At 34.9% G+C, this 16,226-nt stretch overlaps 4 protein-coding genes across 4 annotated transcripts; 2 read left to right on the top strand and 2 right to left on the bottom strand.

Moving 5' to 3' along the window:
- The first annotated feature begins 1,447 nt into the window (after positions 1-1,447).
- Positions 1,448-2,614, top strand: LOC124914059 (elongation of fatty acids protein 3-like). The gene has a single exon (XM_047454531.1). The coding sequence runs from the start codon at positions 1,590-1,592 to the stop codon at positions 2,481-2,483; it is 894 nt and encodes a 297-aa protein (XP_047310487.1). The 5' UTR covers positions 1,448-1,589; the 3' UTR covers positions 2,484-2,614.
- LOC124914058 (pentatricopeptide repeat-containing protein At2g01390) lies at positions 2,577-4,904 on the bottom strand. Its single transcript, XM_047454530.1, has 3 exons — positions 4,707-4,904; positions 3,811-4,606; positions 2,577-3,740 (listed from the first exon to the last, which is right to left on the bottom strand). Exons 2-3 carry the CDS (start codon positions 4,538-4,540, stop codon positions 2,710-2,712), a joined length of 1,761 nt encoding a protein of 586 aa, XP_047310486.1. The 5' UTR covers positions 4,541-4,606; positions 4,707-4,904; the 3' UTR covers positions 2,577-2,709.
- Positions 4,905-9,093: 4,189 nt separating this feature from the next.
- LOC124916488 (dammarenediol 12-hydroxylase-like) lies at positions 9,094-10,825 on the top strand. The gene is made up of 3 exons (XM_047457210.1): positions 9,094-10,044; positions 10,125-10,318; positions 10,403-10,825. The coding sequence occupies exons 1-3, from the start codon at positions 9,357-9,359 to the stop codon at positions 10,694-10,696; spliced, it is 1,176 nt and encodes a 391-aa protein (XP_047313166.1). The 5' UTR covers positions 9,094-9,356; the 3' UTR covers positions 10,697-10,825.
- A 3,103-nt stretch (positions 10,826-13,928) lies between these two features.
- Positions 13,929-15,447, bottom strand: LOC124914727 (geranylgeranyl pyrophosphate synthase, chloroplastic-like). The gene has a single exon (XM_047455328.1). It carries the CDS (start codon positions 15,219-15,221, stop codon positions 14,091-14,093), a length of 1,131 nt encoding a protein of 376 aa, XP_047311284.1. The 5' UTR covers positions 15,222-15,447; the 3' UTR covers positions 13,929-14,090.
- Between the last annotated feature and the right edge of the window lie 779 nt (positions 15,448-16,226).

Here is a 16,226-nt window from a genome sequence, read left to right as displayed (position 1 = left end):
TTTTGAGATTTTACACAAACATCTAGGCAATTGTTTGAGAAAAGGAATGAAAAAAATTGGTTTTTAAAATTTAAAAATTAATTTACTTGACTTTAGAGGATATAATTTAGGTTAGAGAATGATATTTAGAGAGGGAGGATAAAATTAGAGGATAATTTCGGTATTTAGATAGATAAAAGTATTAATTAGATTGTTGATATGATGTTTGTGTTTTGGGATAAAAACTAGGTTTTATTCCAAATAACCAAACATCAAACAAGTCCTAGTCTAACCTACTTTTTATTAATCAAATTATTATTTTAAATATTTTATAATTCCTAAATATGTTATAATTTTATTATTGGTTTATTGTATATTTAAAGATAATTAAGTAAATAATTTTTAAAAAACTAACTTTTTATTTATTTATTTTTATCTTACACCAAACAGAACTTTTTATATAAAAAAACCTGGTTTTATCCCCCCAAAAATATCCAACAACAAACATCTGTTAGATCAATCTAGGTTTCTGAATTTAATTTTGTTTGCCGACCTAACAGCCGAAATTTAAACACTGGCCACATATGTATTATCTTTTTTGTAATAGTTTTTCAATCATCCACACACTTTTAAAATATAATCATGAAATGTCAATGTCAAATAAATAAATAAATAAATAAATAATTATGTATGTTCTTCACGTCACAAAATCAAAAGTTGTAGCACACGGCCAGGCCAAGCCAGGCCAAGTAATTTATTGCATGCCCACCGACTCCCTTTTATAAAAGTTATAGCATTTTTGTTTCTTTCTATCTATCTATTAATTTAAATCTTATTATGGAGAAAATAGTATATATAGAACTGTAATACAGAAGAAGAAACAATGATATTTCTTATATATATTTGTATAATTTACATCATTTTATGTATTCTTAAATGAAAGATATTTTTGTGTTTTACAAACCTAGAGCCTATTTTTGTGTAAATGATCTCATTAGACATTTTGATCTTCCTAACACTCTAAAACTAAAAGCATATTTTTGTGTAATCTTGAAACACAAACTTGTCCTTAATAATAAATAAAATTGTTCATACTTCCTAATCCAATAATTTTAAACAACTCAATTTTAAAAAAAAAGATTTGTCTTTTAATGCACAAAACTTAAACATAACAATATATTCAAATAATTAGTAGTAATCATAAAACATAAGATACATTAAATTTATAAACAATTATTATTTGCTTCACCTCTACATTTTATTAAACCTAGTCTTTATATTAGAGACTTAGAATATCCTTTTATAAATATTAAAATTATTATATCATTATTAGAAATGATATGCTCAGGTAAAAGTGAAATAATCCTTTAAGAAGCTTATTAATTAATTAATCTAACATGTTTATTAAATGACAGAAATAAGTCACTAAATAAAAGGAAGGTTCAGATCTTCTGTTACAAGTTTGAAACAGCTGACCTGCTCAAACCGGCATCCATAAATTTCCTCCGACGATCACTCTGAAAGATTCAAGATTTTCCATCTCTTATCGGAGAAGACGAAACCCATATACAAACTTGGGCACAGCTCTCAAAACCCACCAATTCAAGATCATGAATTTGCCCCAGAAGCTCACCTATTACTTGTCGGAGCATCCCCGGATTGTTAACTTCCGATGGGGTCACGCCCATTCTTGGGGATCCACATGGTCCTTCCTCTTCGCATCGATCGCCCTTTACATTCTTATCTCCATCTTTCTTCATCTCTCCCTCTCTATCCTACTCCGCCGCGGCCGCCCAGTACCTCTAGGTCCAATCCCCGCCGTCCATAGCCTAGCCATGGCCCTTATCTCCGCAACCATCTTCGCCGGCCTACTCCTCTCATCTGCGGCCGAGATCCGCGATACCCGCTGGTTCTGGTGGCGATCAAAAACAACCCCTTTTCAGTGGCTCCTCTGTTTCCCCTTAGGCACCAGACCCTCAGGCCGGGTCTTCTTCTGGTCATACGCATTCTACATCTCCCGATTCCTCCATACATTTCGTACTTACTTCACCATCCTCCGGCGGCGGAATCTTTCTCTTTTCCAGCTCCTTAATAATTCCATTCTCATCTCAATGTCATTCCTCTGGCTTGAGTTTTCACAATCGTTTCAGGTCCTGGCGATCCTTCTCACCACATCAGTATACTCAGTCGTTTACGGCTACCGGTTCTGGACGGCAATTGGGCTGCGCGGCGCTTGCTTTCCTTTCGTTATCAGCTGTCAGATTGGGCTTTTGAGCTGCAACATCCTCTGTCACGTTGGAGTTCTCATGTTCCATCTACTGAGCGGCGGATGCAATGGAATTGGGGCGTGGGTCTTCAATTCGGTGCTGAATGGGCTGATTCTGCTGCTGTTCATGAATTTCTTCGTGAAGATGCATCTTAGAAAGACAAAGCGGACATTCATGGCGGTGGAGAGTGACAGTGAGACAGACGAGCCTCCCCAAGATGTAAAGAAGGATACTTGATCTTTCTGTTTAGCATATATTTAAACTGTTAGGACCTCAAAATTGTATTAATAAAGACCCAAATTTGTGAAAAATGTATACTAAACAATATCATTTTAGCCAATAAATTTTTATATAATTCATGGGCACAAGTCCATAATTTTGATTCACTAACAAAGTATTACACATCTGTAGTCAGTCACTAATTCGAAAAATAAACTCAACTTGAGAAAGGTTTTTACCGATATCATCCATACGATGACACATATCCAGCAAAAAGACAGTTGCAAACCGTTTCCTCTTCCGTAGAAGCAGCAACTTGAGAGAGATGATCAGTTCTAAGGTTCCTCTTCTTCTTCTCCTTCCAGTATAGTTCTGCTTCAGTTATCTTTCCATATTTTTCAAGACCTTTCGACAGAACACTGTAAGTTCCTGCAGCAACAGGAATTCCTTTCTCCCCCATGGTCCTAAACACGTCAAGCCCTTCAACCACTTTTCCAGAGGCAAAATACGCAGCAATCAGGGCAGTGTATGTAGCTGTGTTCTTCTCAATATCGGGCAGTAAACAGAATAACTTTTCAGAATTCGCAAATTCCTTGTTAACACCAAGCCTATAAATCAACAATGTAGCTAAATATGTGCCAAGCGAAAATCCACATTTAACCATTTCATTAACAATGTCTACAACCTTCACCAAATAATTTGATCTTATAAGAATTCCTATCAAGCAAACATAAGCAAACCTCTCCATTTTCAAGCCCACTTTCGTACTATAATCCAACGCCAATAAAGCGCCACTTTTTCTGTCATTTTTGCCGTTAACCTCAATGACAGATGTCAGAATCCATGAATCTACCTTAATATTCTTGGTATTCAGACCAGAAAGTAAGCAATCGACAGCAATTAAATTCTTCCTCTTCAGGAAATCCAATATCAGAACTATATCTATCATTGAATTTGCATCTGCAGTATCTGCAGAAGAAACATACTCATTTTCTTCTTCTACATTTCTATAATCAGCAGCTTTAATGTGAGGATTGACTTGTCTGAGGAGAGTATCACTCTCTCTCGTGTTGATCAGTGTTTCATGTGCTTTGACAAAAACAGGATATCGAAGAACAAGAGAATTCTCTTTCATGTACAGAAGAATCAGGTTCATGGCCCTGGTTTCCCCAGCTTTGCTACATTTTTCAACTAAAATATTGCACGCAGCTTTGTCAGGATAAACTCCAGCTTGTTGCATTCCGTTAAACATTTGTATGACATCCTTGAAGTTTCCTACAATTGGGGTTGATGATTAAACAACAGAAAATCATGCAAAACCAAAGGCAAAGAATTACTGTTTTACCTGATTCAGCGAGATGTTCCATCAAGACTGTGTAGGTGTGACAGGTTGGAGTTAGACCAGATTGAAGCATTTCCTTATAGATAGCAACAGCATCCTTCACTCTGTTATGATCAAATAACACCTTCATATAAGCCGTATAAGAAACAACAGTCGGTTTGCAACCCTTAGATCTCATCTCCTCCCACATTGCAACCGACCCATCAATATCGCCGATGTTGGATAGCCAATGCAGAAGTGATGTATAAGTAACTGCATCAATCTTAATGCATCCCTCTTGCATCTGTTGAAACACAAACTTCATTGAAGAAATCCTCCCGGCCTCCCCAAAAATATCCAACATGGTGGTGTAGGTGAACTGGTCGTGCTTAAATCGCGAGAGACGAGACGCCCAGTTGAAAAACAACCAGGCTTTCTCCATGGGAGGATGGGACTTGAGGACTTGATTGATAGTGAATGAATCCCATTTTATGGGTAGATTTTGTAGCTCATCTTTAGCAGAAGCCCAATCAGAATATCTGAGGATGTTGGAGATTTTCTTAATTGTCTGCCTCATATACATCTTGGGAATTTCAATTTCTTTTTTAGCGAATCTGGTAGGTGGGTTTGAACGAATTCTTCTCTTTGGTCTAACCCGTTCAAGAGAATGGACATATCTAATAGAACCTTTATCCCAAAGGCGACAATGGTGATACAATGTGGATGGAAAACATGACAAGACTTTCAGCAGCATTTGAAGTAAACATATATAAACATTAATCTCAACTGAATTTGAATGATAGAAGCATGATTCGTGAGCCTAATACAGATCAAAATAATCGGTATGTAAGATTGATCTTCACAACCCTTAGCATGAATGATTAGAAATTAAAATCTGAAGCATCAGTGACGATGCTAACCTGTCTCGGAGTTCCGGCACAGTTTTGCCGCCGGTAAGATTTGGGAGAGAGGCAAGAGGGTTGATAGCCGACAGCGAGCGAGCGAGTGAGCGAGAGGATGTCGATTTGTGAGTTAAAGAAACTCGGTTTGAGAAGGAAATCGCAGTGAACTATCGAGTTAACTCGCAAAAATCTACAATTGAAAGTGATGAGTGTCGGCCCGCTAGTTTAATGAAATAGAATAGGCCCTCCAAGTTTCTATTTTGTTATATGGGTTTAAATATCACCATTTTAATTTGAGATTTTTTTTTAAATGTTATTATTTCAACATATTATTATTTTTAATAATAATAATAAATATATATATAAATATTACTAATAAAAATATTACTGATAAATGTTTTGATAATCTAATAATCTGCGTAGAATAACTAACCGAGTCGGCATCGAGTTTTTATTGTTCCAACCCGGTAAAAAAAAATCAATATATTTTTTTTTTTTATCCTACATCTAGTTTAAAAAATTGATAAAAGTATTTTGGTAAAATTGAAACCCATAACTAAATAAAAATTATATATTTTTATTTTAAATCACTCTACTATAATCTTTTATGTTTACAATTATAATAAATTTAATAAAATATTTTACTATTTTTAATAAATGAATTACTAAGAAGAATGAGCTACTCTAGACCCGAAGGCTCTCACCTTAGAGTTGACTACCATATTCATACTGAATTTAAAATTTGTTTTTTTAGATAAGTTATTGAAATATTGATTTAGGTGAGATAGTATTTTAAAATATATCATTTATTTATATATATATATATATATATATATATATATGTGAAAAATGATAAATTCAACGAAAAAATTAGCGAAATTAAGTTCACAAATCAACGTGGCATGACATGTGGGTAGGATAAAGAAAATTTTTAAAATGTCCTGAAACCCTTATTTCTGGTCCCGAAACGGTTTTAAAATGTCCCGAAATGGTCTTTTCAGATCCCGTAATGAGCGTTTTCGGGACTTGAAATGAACGTTTCGAGACCCAAAATGAGCGCTTTCGGGACGTGGGAATAACTTGACAGGCCACGTCGGATTTGTGGACTTGTTTCGCTGATTTTTTCGTTGAGTTTATCATTTCTCTCTCTATATATATATTAGGCCCAATTACTATTTGGTGTTCGAACTTTGAGCGTTTTTATCATATGGGGCTCAAACATTGATTTGAGCTATTTGGGACTCCAACTATATAACTTATGGTCATTTGGGGCTTTTTAACTAACGTCTGTCTATTCCGTTAATTTTATTTAACATTTCATTTTCTTTTTTAATTTAGGCTACAGTTATTATTTTAAAAAAAATATGTGTAAGAAAGAAAATAATTTAGAAGCACCCTCTCTCTTTATCTTCTCTCCTAGTGTAACCTCTTCATCTTTGTGGGAAATTTGATTAAATGACCCTCCTCAAAAATAACTTTACAAAATTCAGTTTTTATTTTTAACATTTTTTAAAAAATTTGACACTTTTACCTTTATTAACTTTTTTTTCTTCTTCCTCTTCCTTTCCTTTTCCCCCATTTCTTCCCGTTTCTTTCCCCCTCTCTTCCCGGCCGTCTTCTAGTCGCAACGGTTGCTCCCAAGCCGGGAATCCCCCCAAGTCGGACGATCGCCAAGCCCTTAACGTGGGAAAGTTTCTTCGGCACCTGCCCCAATCCCCAGCCATTTACTTTTACCCAGCCGGATTATCGCCAAGCCAGGGCGACGCTGAGCGACGTTGTGCTTCCTCACAAGTTCTTTCACATTCTATTCTTCATTTCTCGTTTTAATCATTCAGTTTCTCTTTTACATGTTAATTCAGTTTCAACCCCCACGCCTCACGCTCAACCCCCACGCTCAACTCCCACGCCCCACGCTAAACCCTAAACTAAAACCCTAAAAATAATCTTGCATTCAGGTTTGTTCAGCATGTAAAAGAAAAACTGAATGATTAGAACGAGAAAGGAAAAATAGAATGTGAAAGAACCTGTGAGGAAGCACAACGTCGCTCAGCGTCGCCCTGGCTTGGCAATCGTCCGGCTGGGTAAAAGTAAACGGCTGGGGCTTGGGGCAGGTGCCGAGGAAACTTTCCCACGTTAGGGGGCTTAGCGATCGTCCGGCTTGGGAGCAACTGTCGCGGCTGAAAGACGGCCGGGAAGAGAGGGGAAAAGTGTCAATTTTTTTTTAAAAAGGTTAAAAATTAAAATTGAATTTTGTAAGGTTATTTTTTAAGACGACCCTCTTTTGAGGGTCATTTGATCAAATTTCCCATTTGTGTAGTGACTTGCTTAATCTTGTCCGTCTCCGAAATCGCACAAGTTTTCCGATGCGAGGAAGGTTACCGGACCGCCAAAATAGGTAATTCATCTCCTAGTTCAAATCGAGTTGTCTTCTTCTTATTTAACGAGAGAGATCGTCTTTGATCAGAAGGTGGAAGCTCCAAAGTTTGAATTCGAACATGATGATATAATTTCTCAAATTTCCTTCAAGAAGATAACGAGGGAAATTAATTTTTTGAAATGAAAATAGACTATATAGAAGTTGGTCTCCGTAACCATAGATTGATATGGATTCTTCTAGTTTTAAATGAAAAATGATAAGAACAACGGTGTAGAAGTCACCGACGATTATCACGACAAGGCAAAAGACGATGATAGCGATATTGGATTTGGAGGAACATATGGAAACGGAGCTTAAATGGAATCGGAGCAATTTGCTTGTTCTGAGTCGCTGCTGCAACCTTCTGCTTGATGACAAAGTTTTTATCTCATTTCTTACATTTCTATCTCATAATCAATCTTCAAATTCATAAAAGAAATGATTCAACATGGTTAGTCGAGGAGATGAAAAGAGGGGTGCGTGTAAATTTATTTTTTTACACCTGTATCATTTTTAAAAAATGCCAACTGTCCAAAAAAAAATCTGAAAAAAAAATGTCATGTCAAATAAAATAAACGGAGCAAACGGACGTTTAGTAAAAAGCCTCAAATTGCCAAAAATTTGATAATTCGAGCCTCGTATGGCTAATCAAAATTCGAGCCTCATATGGTCAAAACGGCTCAGGTTCGTAATTGGGCCATATATATTAATCAATTTAAAACGTATTTGGTTCAAATTCAATTAGCGTGCAGTTGTTTCTAAAGTCTAGAGAATTGATAACTAATTTGTTTGTCTTTTTACATGTGACAATTAATTAATGTATTATAGTATATATATTAATGAATTTCTGCTTTTCATTAAAAATAAATTGCTAATAATATTATAAATTGTCTCTGCCATGTGAAAGCTTCACCTAATAGGTACTCCGGGAAAACATAAGAAAATTGAATCAGGGTATTTAGTTTTTGTCACAAACTAACTTTTTAAAATATTTTATTTGAATAACAATTTTATTTTTTCCCTGGGAATATAAATGGATATCAAAAGTAAAGTAAACTTCCCATTTTGTGATATATAAAAATTAAAAGAAGATGAAACATTAATTAATGATATGCATGTGGACACTACAAATGGGACCATATATATTTTCGTACAATAATCACACTATATAACAAGAGAATGAATGTATGGAATGATGATCCGTAACATCTAAAATTTTCCAGCATGTATATAATCATCATTACTAAATAAGATTAATGATAATATATTCTTCACTTATATTAATATGCTATCCATGTGTCACTTAATAAAGATGGCAATGATTTTAAATATAATTGGTCTATATACAAAGATATCCTTAAACATAAGATTAGCTAAACAATAATTTTATTTAAAATGATCTATGTATAATAATTAAAAAAAAAATATGAGAGTTGTTTAATCATCCAACATGCCATACAAAAAAACACAAAAACAAAAATAAAATAACAATAAAAAAAATAGCTTACAATTTTATTAAAGGTGGTCCAAATCCAATCCATTTGATCCGGAAAAAAAATAAAGAACATGCACGTTGTGATTATGACATCTCATCTACTCTTTCAACCTTTAGTTATTAACCTCATCTTTAATTTATATTATTATAATAATAAATCTATCCCAATTATTATTATCACTAAAAATTAAATTAAAAGTATGAACTTGGACCCCATCACAAATCTTAATCTATTAATTATAATCTGACAACTAAAAACGCTCTCCATGTGAATCTATTCCTTAATTATTTATGATGAAAACTTAATTAATCTATCAAATTTTTATTGAGATCTGGAATATTTTTTATTCTATAATACAAACACTTTCTTCTACTTCTTTATTTCAATCATTTTTTTAAAATTAAAGACCTACTTGACTAAAGTCCATCATATTATAAGTATTTTGGCTTCAATAATCAACATTAGATTCATTTTGCCTACATGATGGAAATCCTCATCCTCTTCTCTATTCTCTTCTTTTCATTTTTTCTTCTCTACATCTCATCAATCCGAAGAACAAGGTCAAAAGCCTCCCGGGATTGTTATAATATTCGACACGAGACCTCGCTGCCCCCGGGAAGTAACGGTTGGCCCGTAGTTGGCGAAAGTTTGGACTATTTTTTCAAACTATGGCATTGTGTGCCCGAAAAATTTGTATCCGAGAGGAGAGTAAAGCACTCGAAATCGATCTTCAAAACATCTCTATTGGGAGAACCTATGGCAATCCTATGTGGGGCTGAAGGGAACAAGTTTTTGATATCCAACGAGAGCAAATTGGTCCAACCGTGGTGGCCCAAGTCAATTGACAAGATTTTTCCCAAGTCCAATCTCGAGTTCATGAAGGAAGATTCCCCGAGAGTTCGCAAGATTCTCCATCCTTTTCTTAAAGCGGATGCCCTTCAAAACTACGTCCCCGTAATGGATCAAGTCATGAAAAAGCATTTGGAGACGGATTGGAGTAGTCGAGATCAAGTAAAAGTGGCCCCTGCCGTGTCAAAATACACGTTCACGCTAGCTTGCCGGCTTTTCCTAAGCATCGAAGATGGGGAGAGAGTTGAAGAGTTAATGAAACCGTTTGGGGATCTAGCTGCCGGGATCGTCTCCATGGCTATTAACTTGCCAGGAACAGCATTCAACCGCGCCATAAAGGCTTCAAGGTGTATGAGAAAAGACATTGAAGAAATGATAAAGAAGAGAAAACAGGACAAGTTATGGGACAAGAGAGATTTGTTGTGGTGCATGATGGATGGAAACGGGGATTACGAGGATTTCTTGACGGAGTCTGACGTTGCGAGTACGATGTTGGGATTGTTGCATGCGGGGACTCACACTCTCAACGTGGCACTCACCTTCATCGCCATGTATTTGGCAGAGCTTCCCCATGTGTATGATGAGGTCTTCAAAGGTAAATAACTTGGCTGAATGGATCCATGCATGCATGATGCATGTGTGAATAACTAATGAATGTTTTGAGTTATAAAACAGAGCAAAGAGGTATAGCAAAGTGGAAGGAAGAGAATGGTGAAGAATTTCTGAATTGGGATGACATAAAGAAGATGAAGTATTCATGTAATGTGGTGAGTGAAGTGCTAAGAATGAGGCCACCTTCATTAGGGACTTTTAGGGAGGCCATTGTTGATTTCACTTATGGAGGCTATTTTATTCCAAAAGGATGGAAGGTATGTATACATAACACTAATTCAATCATCTAGCTAGCTTAATTAATTAGTAATTGAAATGTGAATATTGAGGGTTGAGCGCAGGTGCATATGATATCGCATTCGACACACAAGAATCCAGAGTATTTTCCGGATCCAGAGAAGTTTGATCCGAGTAGATTCGAGGGAAAAGGTCCGAGGCCATACACGTTTGTGCCATTCGGGGGAGGGCCGAGGATGTGCCCTGGAAACGAGTTTGCTAGGATTGTGATGTTAGTATTCATGCATAATTTGGTGAATAAGTTCAAATGGGAAAAAGTTATACCAAATGAAAGAGTAGTGATTGATCCTCTTCCCAGACCTGTTCAAGGACTTCCAATTTGGCTACATCCAATTTAGCCTTATTGTATGTACTCTGTTCAAGTCACATTACCAGTACAAGACAAACAGACAGAGATTCTTAGTACTTAATAATTGTTCTTTACTGTTACCCAAGTTAATTAATTAAAAATGTCAAAAGGAAATCATGATTCTCTCTATATATATATCTGATGCAATCTCTCTTGAGTCTTGTGTCTACTATCTTGTTGAATCAGCCATGTGAGAACAGAGTTTTTCTATGGTTTGGTTTGGTCTGGTCTAATCTTGTGGTATGGGTTGATAAAATATTAATACTTATATTGTTATCATCGAGCCACCACCCATTTATTCATTTGTCCAAGACCTTGCTTTGGATCCCCATTCACTTTTCTACCCTACCCAATGCAAATATCGAGATATGGATACAGAAGTAGTTGAGAATAATTTTTTTTTCTTGGGACCATCCTTTTAGTTTGACATTTAGTTACTATTAATACGCTGTCAAAATCTTTTAGTTGACTTGAAAACCTACCCAATCTAGGGGAATATCAAACCTCCATAGAAGGATTGTCCCCCCTGCATCGAACAAAGATACTTGTAAGGAGTCGAGAGTTTGGATTGGTGAATGGGTGAGGTTATTTTTTAAGGCCAAATGGAGTAATGTGTGGACAATGTTTGGTTGATCGAGCTAAGCACTTTATTTGGAACATCAACTAACTAACAATATTATTTCTTTTATCATCTATATGGTATTGATTCCGAGAAAGAGACCTTTTAGAGACAAAAATAACTCGATCAATTACCAAAAAAAAAAAAAATGTGATGTTCATTGATAAGATAAACTAATTACATTCCAATTCTCAACTACTAATAGTTGAGAATAGATTTACGTATGTTTTTTTTCTTCATTTGCTGGAAGTCCAAATCCTTGAATCGATGGACTCTTCTATTCTAGTCTCTCTCGGGACCGCGGGTGACAGCAATACGCAAAATTAGGTCTTTCTGTTCCGCCCGCAGCACCCTTATGTGAGAGAAGGGGTGAAGAAAGGAACTGAATCCCCAAAAAGAAAGGGGCACCTGCAGCCGAACTCTAATTCTGGAAAGAAATTCAATATCCATAGGAAGGATTGAGAATAGCTAAAATGGATTTTCATAATCCATTATTACTATGTAGCGACTACACCGTCTTGATAAAAAAAAATATAGTATATTAAATAAAAAAATTATATTTTTGAGTATATAATCTTGATATAAAAAAAATAAACATAAAAAGAAATTAAATATTTTATTATAGTAATACAACTAAAAAAATATAATAAAAATATTTTGAATACTCTTGAAAAGTTTTGAAGAAGATATTGGTATTTACTTAGTTGGATTTTATTTAAAAACGCAATCAAATATTTGAGAGAGTGAAGTCTTTAACTTGAGAAAGTGAGTTACGTGTGTGGCTGTGAGATCTAACTGTAATTTTGATAGTAAAAGTTTTAAGTTTTTTGTTTTTGAGAGTGGGTGCAAGTCTCCTTTATTCGAATCTAGAATCTAGTTTTTACATTAGGAGAAACTTTCTCCTAATATTTTTTATTTATGCAATTATTTGATATTGTTTTTATATTAAGAGACACTTAATCTCCTAATATCTCAATTGTTGGATACTAGGAGATGAAGCATCCTCTTGTACAGAAACAACACCAACAAATAATAAAGAAAAAACCAAAGAAAATAATAAAAGAACACAAACATATGATTTACACAAACATATGATTTACAGTAGTTTGATCAAAACATGTATACATTCATTTTTAAAACACAAGAGACTCAAGCTTTTTATCAAGATTGTCACATTATTATTAAAATGAACTCTCTCACAATTAAAGTTCACACACAATTTACAAGAAAACGATTCTCTCACCGCAAAAACTTAAATTCCTAAAATATTTGATTGCACATTTAAATAGCTCAAACTAGGTTAATACTTAATACTAATATTTTATCCAAAAAATTTTAAGAGTCTCTAAAATATTGTTACCATATTTTTCTAGATATGTTATCATAATAAAATATTTAATTTTATTTTGTGTTAATCTTATTTTATTTGATCAAAATTATATATATTAAAAGATATAATTTATTTATTATATCCTTGTTTTTTATATCAAGATTTAGTACCATAAACCTGCATAAGATTAGTCTCGGGTTAAGAAAGTTGGCCTTACTCTATATTTTCATGATTTGATGCAAAATTACATAAGATTTATGTGAGTTTAGCTTGTTCATTACCTCTTCTTCTTTTTTGGTTTGTCAATAATTTAATGCATTATAACTCTACAAAAAAAAATATCAAACTTTTATTAATACAAATTAACAGTACAAATTTATTTAATAAAAAAATCTTTTACCTAATACTAGCTAACTAAATTATATGGACAACAAGACTAAACCATATGATATGCATTGATGAGGATAATAAATGTAAATATAAAAATATTAGAAATGAAAGTGATTGTGTACCTAATTAATAGTTCAGGAAGGGAGAGCGTGTCTCAAATCGCGACTCGCACGGCGAGGTCCCTTCACTGTTATACAAAAGGGACACTAAGGGTCCATTATGTATAAGGCGATGTCCCATTTGTATCACAGACAAATCCTTTTGTATAACTCGCCGTAATAGGTATAATTTCTCTCGAACAATTTTAAATAACTCAAATGAGTAAGATTAATTGAAAAATAACCCACATATATAGTTATTTAAACAACAATGTTTCGATCAAACCTACTTGTTTTTATAAAAGGAAGTTTTGTTGAAAAATAAATATAACATAAAAGGTAAAATAGTGGAATTGAACAACTGAGTAAACCTTAATACAAAAAGCTGTAGAATTTGCATTGCAGGACGACTTGACCCTGATAGATGAATAGGTATCTGTCAAATGAGTTAAGCAAATTCATCTGAGGAAGATGACAGCAAAACCATAACCCAATTGAGTAGCTCAGATCAAAGATTTCAAACCACCAAATCAAACCCAACTGAGTAGCTCAGGTGGGGACCAAATCAAACCCAACAAGAGCTTCCAACTTCATATTAACCTTCTGGGTCCCTGTTGAGGATTTTGATTCAGATCAATTAGCTTTGTATTTTTTGTTTATGTTCTTTCTTTGTATTGCCCCTGGTATCTATCCCCTTTTCCAGTTGATTATTGGATGGATGAGCAGAACTTAGTGTTGGTTTGTTGTTTCAACGTGACATTAGTTATAATGCCCTAAATCTAATATATGTTAACAAACATTGCTATGATAATAGGGAAACATCAGGTATAATGCTTACAACAGAGAAATGTTGTTGCCCTTGCACCAGTTTTGCATTTTTGCAGATCTTCTATCACATTTGAATGCTAAAATCATAAATGAAGAAGAAGAAGAGAAAAAGACAATACTAATTTTGCCTGTAAGCAATGTAATTTGATAGAGCAATCAATGGAGCAGCCTTATGTTCATCAAACTCACTCAACTGACCTTTAGCATCATTGTTCAATTTCTCTGCAAATTCTCTCGATTTCTCAATCCCAATTAGCTTCGGGTATGTAACTTTATCTGCCACCAGATCCTTTCCGGCAGTCTTTCCAAGTTCTTCAGAAGATTTCGTCACATCTAGGATATCATCCACCACCTGAAACAACAGTCCGATGCATCTTGCGAATTTCCTAAGTTTCTCAATCTCCTCGTCCGACCCACCTCCCACAATTGCTCCCAGAACCACCGATGCCTCCAGCAACGCAGCCGTCTTATGGAGGTGAATGAATTCCAGATCCTCCAATCCAACATCCGAAGATCCTTCTGAACATATATCCACCACCTGTCCTGCAACCAAACCTTCCGACCCAATCGATTTCGCCAGCTCCCCTACGGCGCGGACGATTTTCCCGGACTGCACACCCTCCTTGGCTGTAGCAGTAGCGATGTGCTCAAAGGCGAAGGCCAGGAGGGCATCGCCTGCCAAGACCGCAACGTCCTCGCCGAAGATCTTGTGATTCGTGGGTTTCCCTCGTCGGAGATCGTCGTTGTCCATACAAGGTAGATCGTCGTGCATAAGAGACATAGTGTGAATCATTTCCACCGCGCACGCGGACGGCATCGCGATTGATTCCGAACCCCCAAATAGTTCGCAGGCGGCGATGCAAAGTGCGGGTCTGACGCGCTTACCGCCGGCGAGGAGGGAATAACGCATAGACTCGTGGATCTTGAAGGGTTCACGCAAAATGACAGCTTTTTCGAGGGCTTGGTTCACTGAATTGGCTTTCTCCAACATGTAAGACTTGAAATTGAAAGAGGGTACCTTTGTTTCACCTTCTCCTTCATTCTTGACTGTCTCTTCTCGGGTGAGAATTGCAGAGATTGGAAATCGAAGATTGAAAGTGGGAGAAAGCAAACGAAGTGAATTGTAGTTGTGGTTGAGAGGATGATATCTGATGAATTTGGGAAGCGAAGAAGAGGTTGAAATAGCTGGAATGATAAACGATGAGGATTGGGTGTGAGCCCTTACTGCACTCACATTGAGAAGACTCATTCTTTTTTCTTTATTAACCCAGAAAGATTATCGCTTTTAGCTTCTGCAGCATACAAGAAAGAAACTGGTATGAATCCAAACAAACTAACAACAATGGAGACTGAACAGAGAGAGAGAGAGATTCCACAACAACAAGGTAAACGCTTTGGTGTCTCCTCCTTCTGTGTTTTCTTTTTCTTGGAGAGAGAAAAATAAGTTAGGTTTCTTCTTCAATTGTTTGATTTTGGGACAAAACAGGATCTTCACGTCTTTCTCCAACAGGGGTCAAACGGCTGTGGCATGTTTCACACCAAAAATAATAGAATTCATCTCTTTTTTATTTCCATACATTTTTTATTTAAATTTTTAGTTTGTTATGTTATTATAATTTTATTTTATTTTTTGTAAAAATAAAATAATAATTTTACATGATTAAAAATATGATAGAAGTATTGTAAAAAAATATATAAAATTTTATTGGGAAGAATGCCAATTTTACACACCAAGTTGTAAGAAGGTGTCAAATTTACTTATTAAGTATCAAAATTCCATTTATATGTATGAACTTGTCAAAAAGTGTCAAATATATTTAAAATAACATAAATGTTAAACGGTGTTAAAATTTGTGTCACATGTAATATATACATATTTTTTATTTTTTTAAATTGACATTACTTTAATTATTTTTTATTCAAACAAAACATTAAAAATTTTTCTTATTTATTTTCTATTTCTTTACCCTCACAACTTACCATTTTCTTTAAATATTTCTCTCTTCATTTCTCCATCTATGAGTAATTTTATTATAATAATAATATTTAATTGATTAATTATAAAAATTGTTCTAAAAAATAACGAGTTATTAAGACTTCGCCACAGCACTGACAATTTAGGATTCGGCCAACAAAGACTTCACCACAACATTGACAATTTAGGATTCGATCAATGAATGTTTCAACCAATGATGATGATAGTGTAATGTTTAACTGAGAAAGACTTGGATTTGGGGGTTACGTCGGGGAGCTG

This window comes from Impatiens glandulifera, chromosome 9, assembly GCF_907164915.1.
Source record: "Impatiens glandulifera chromosome 9, dImpGla2.1, whole genome shotgun sequence".
Classification (NCBI taxonomy): domain Eukaryota; kingdom Viridiplantae; phylum Streptophyta; class Magnoliopsida; order Ericales; family Balsaminaceae; genus Impatiens; species Impatiens glandulifera.
Note: the sequence above shows the minus strand (reverse complement) of the source record. Positions and strands in the feature narration are given on the sequence as shown.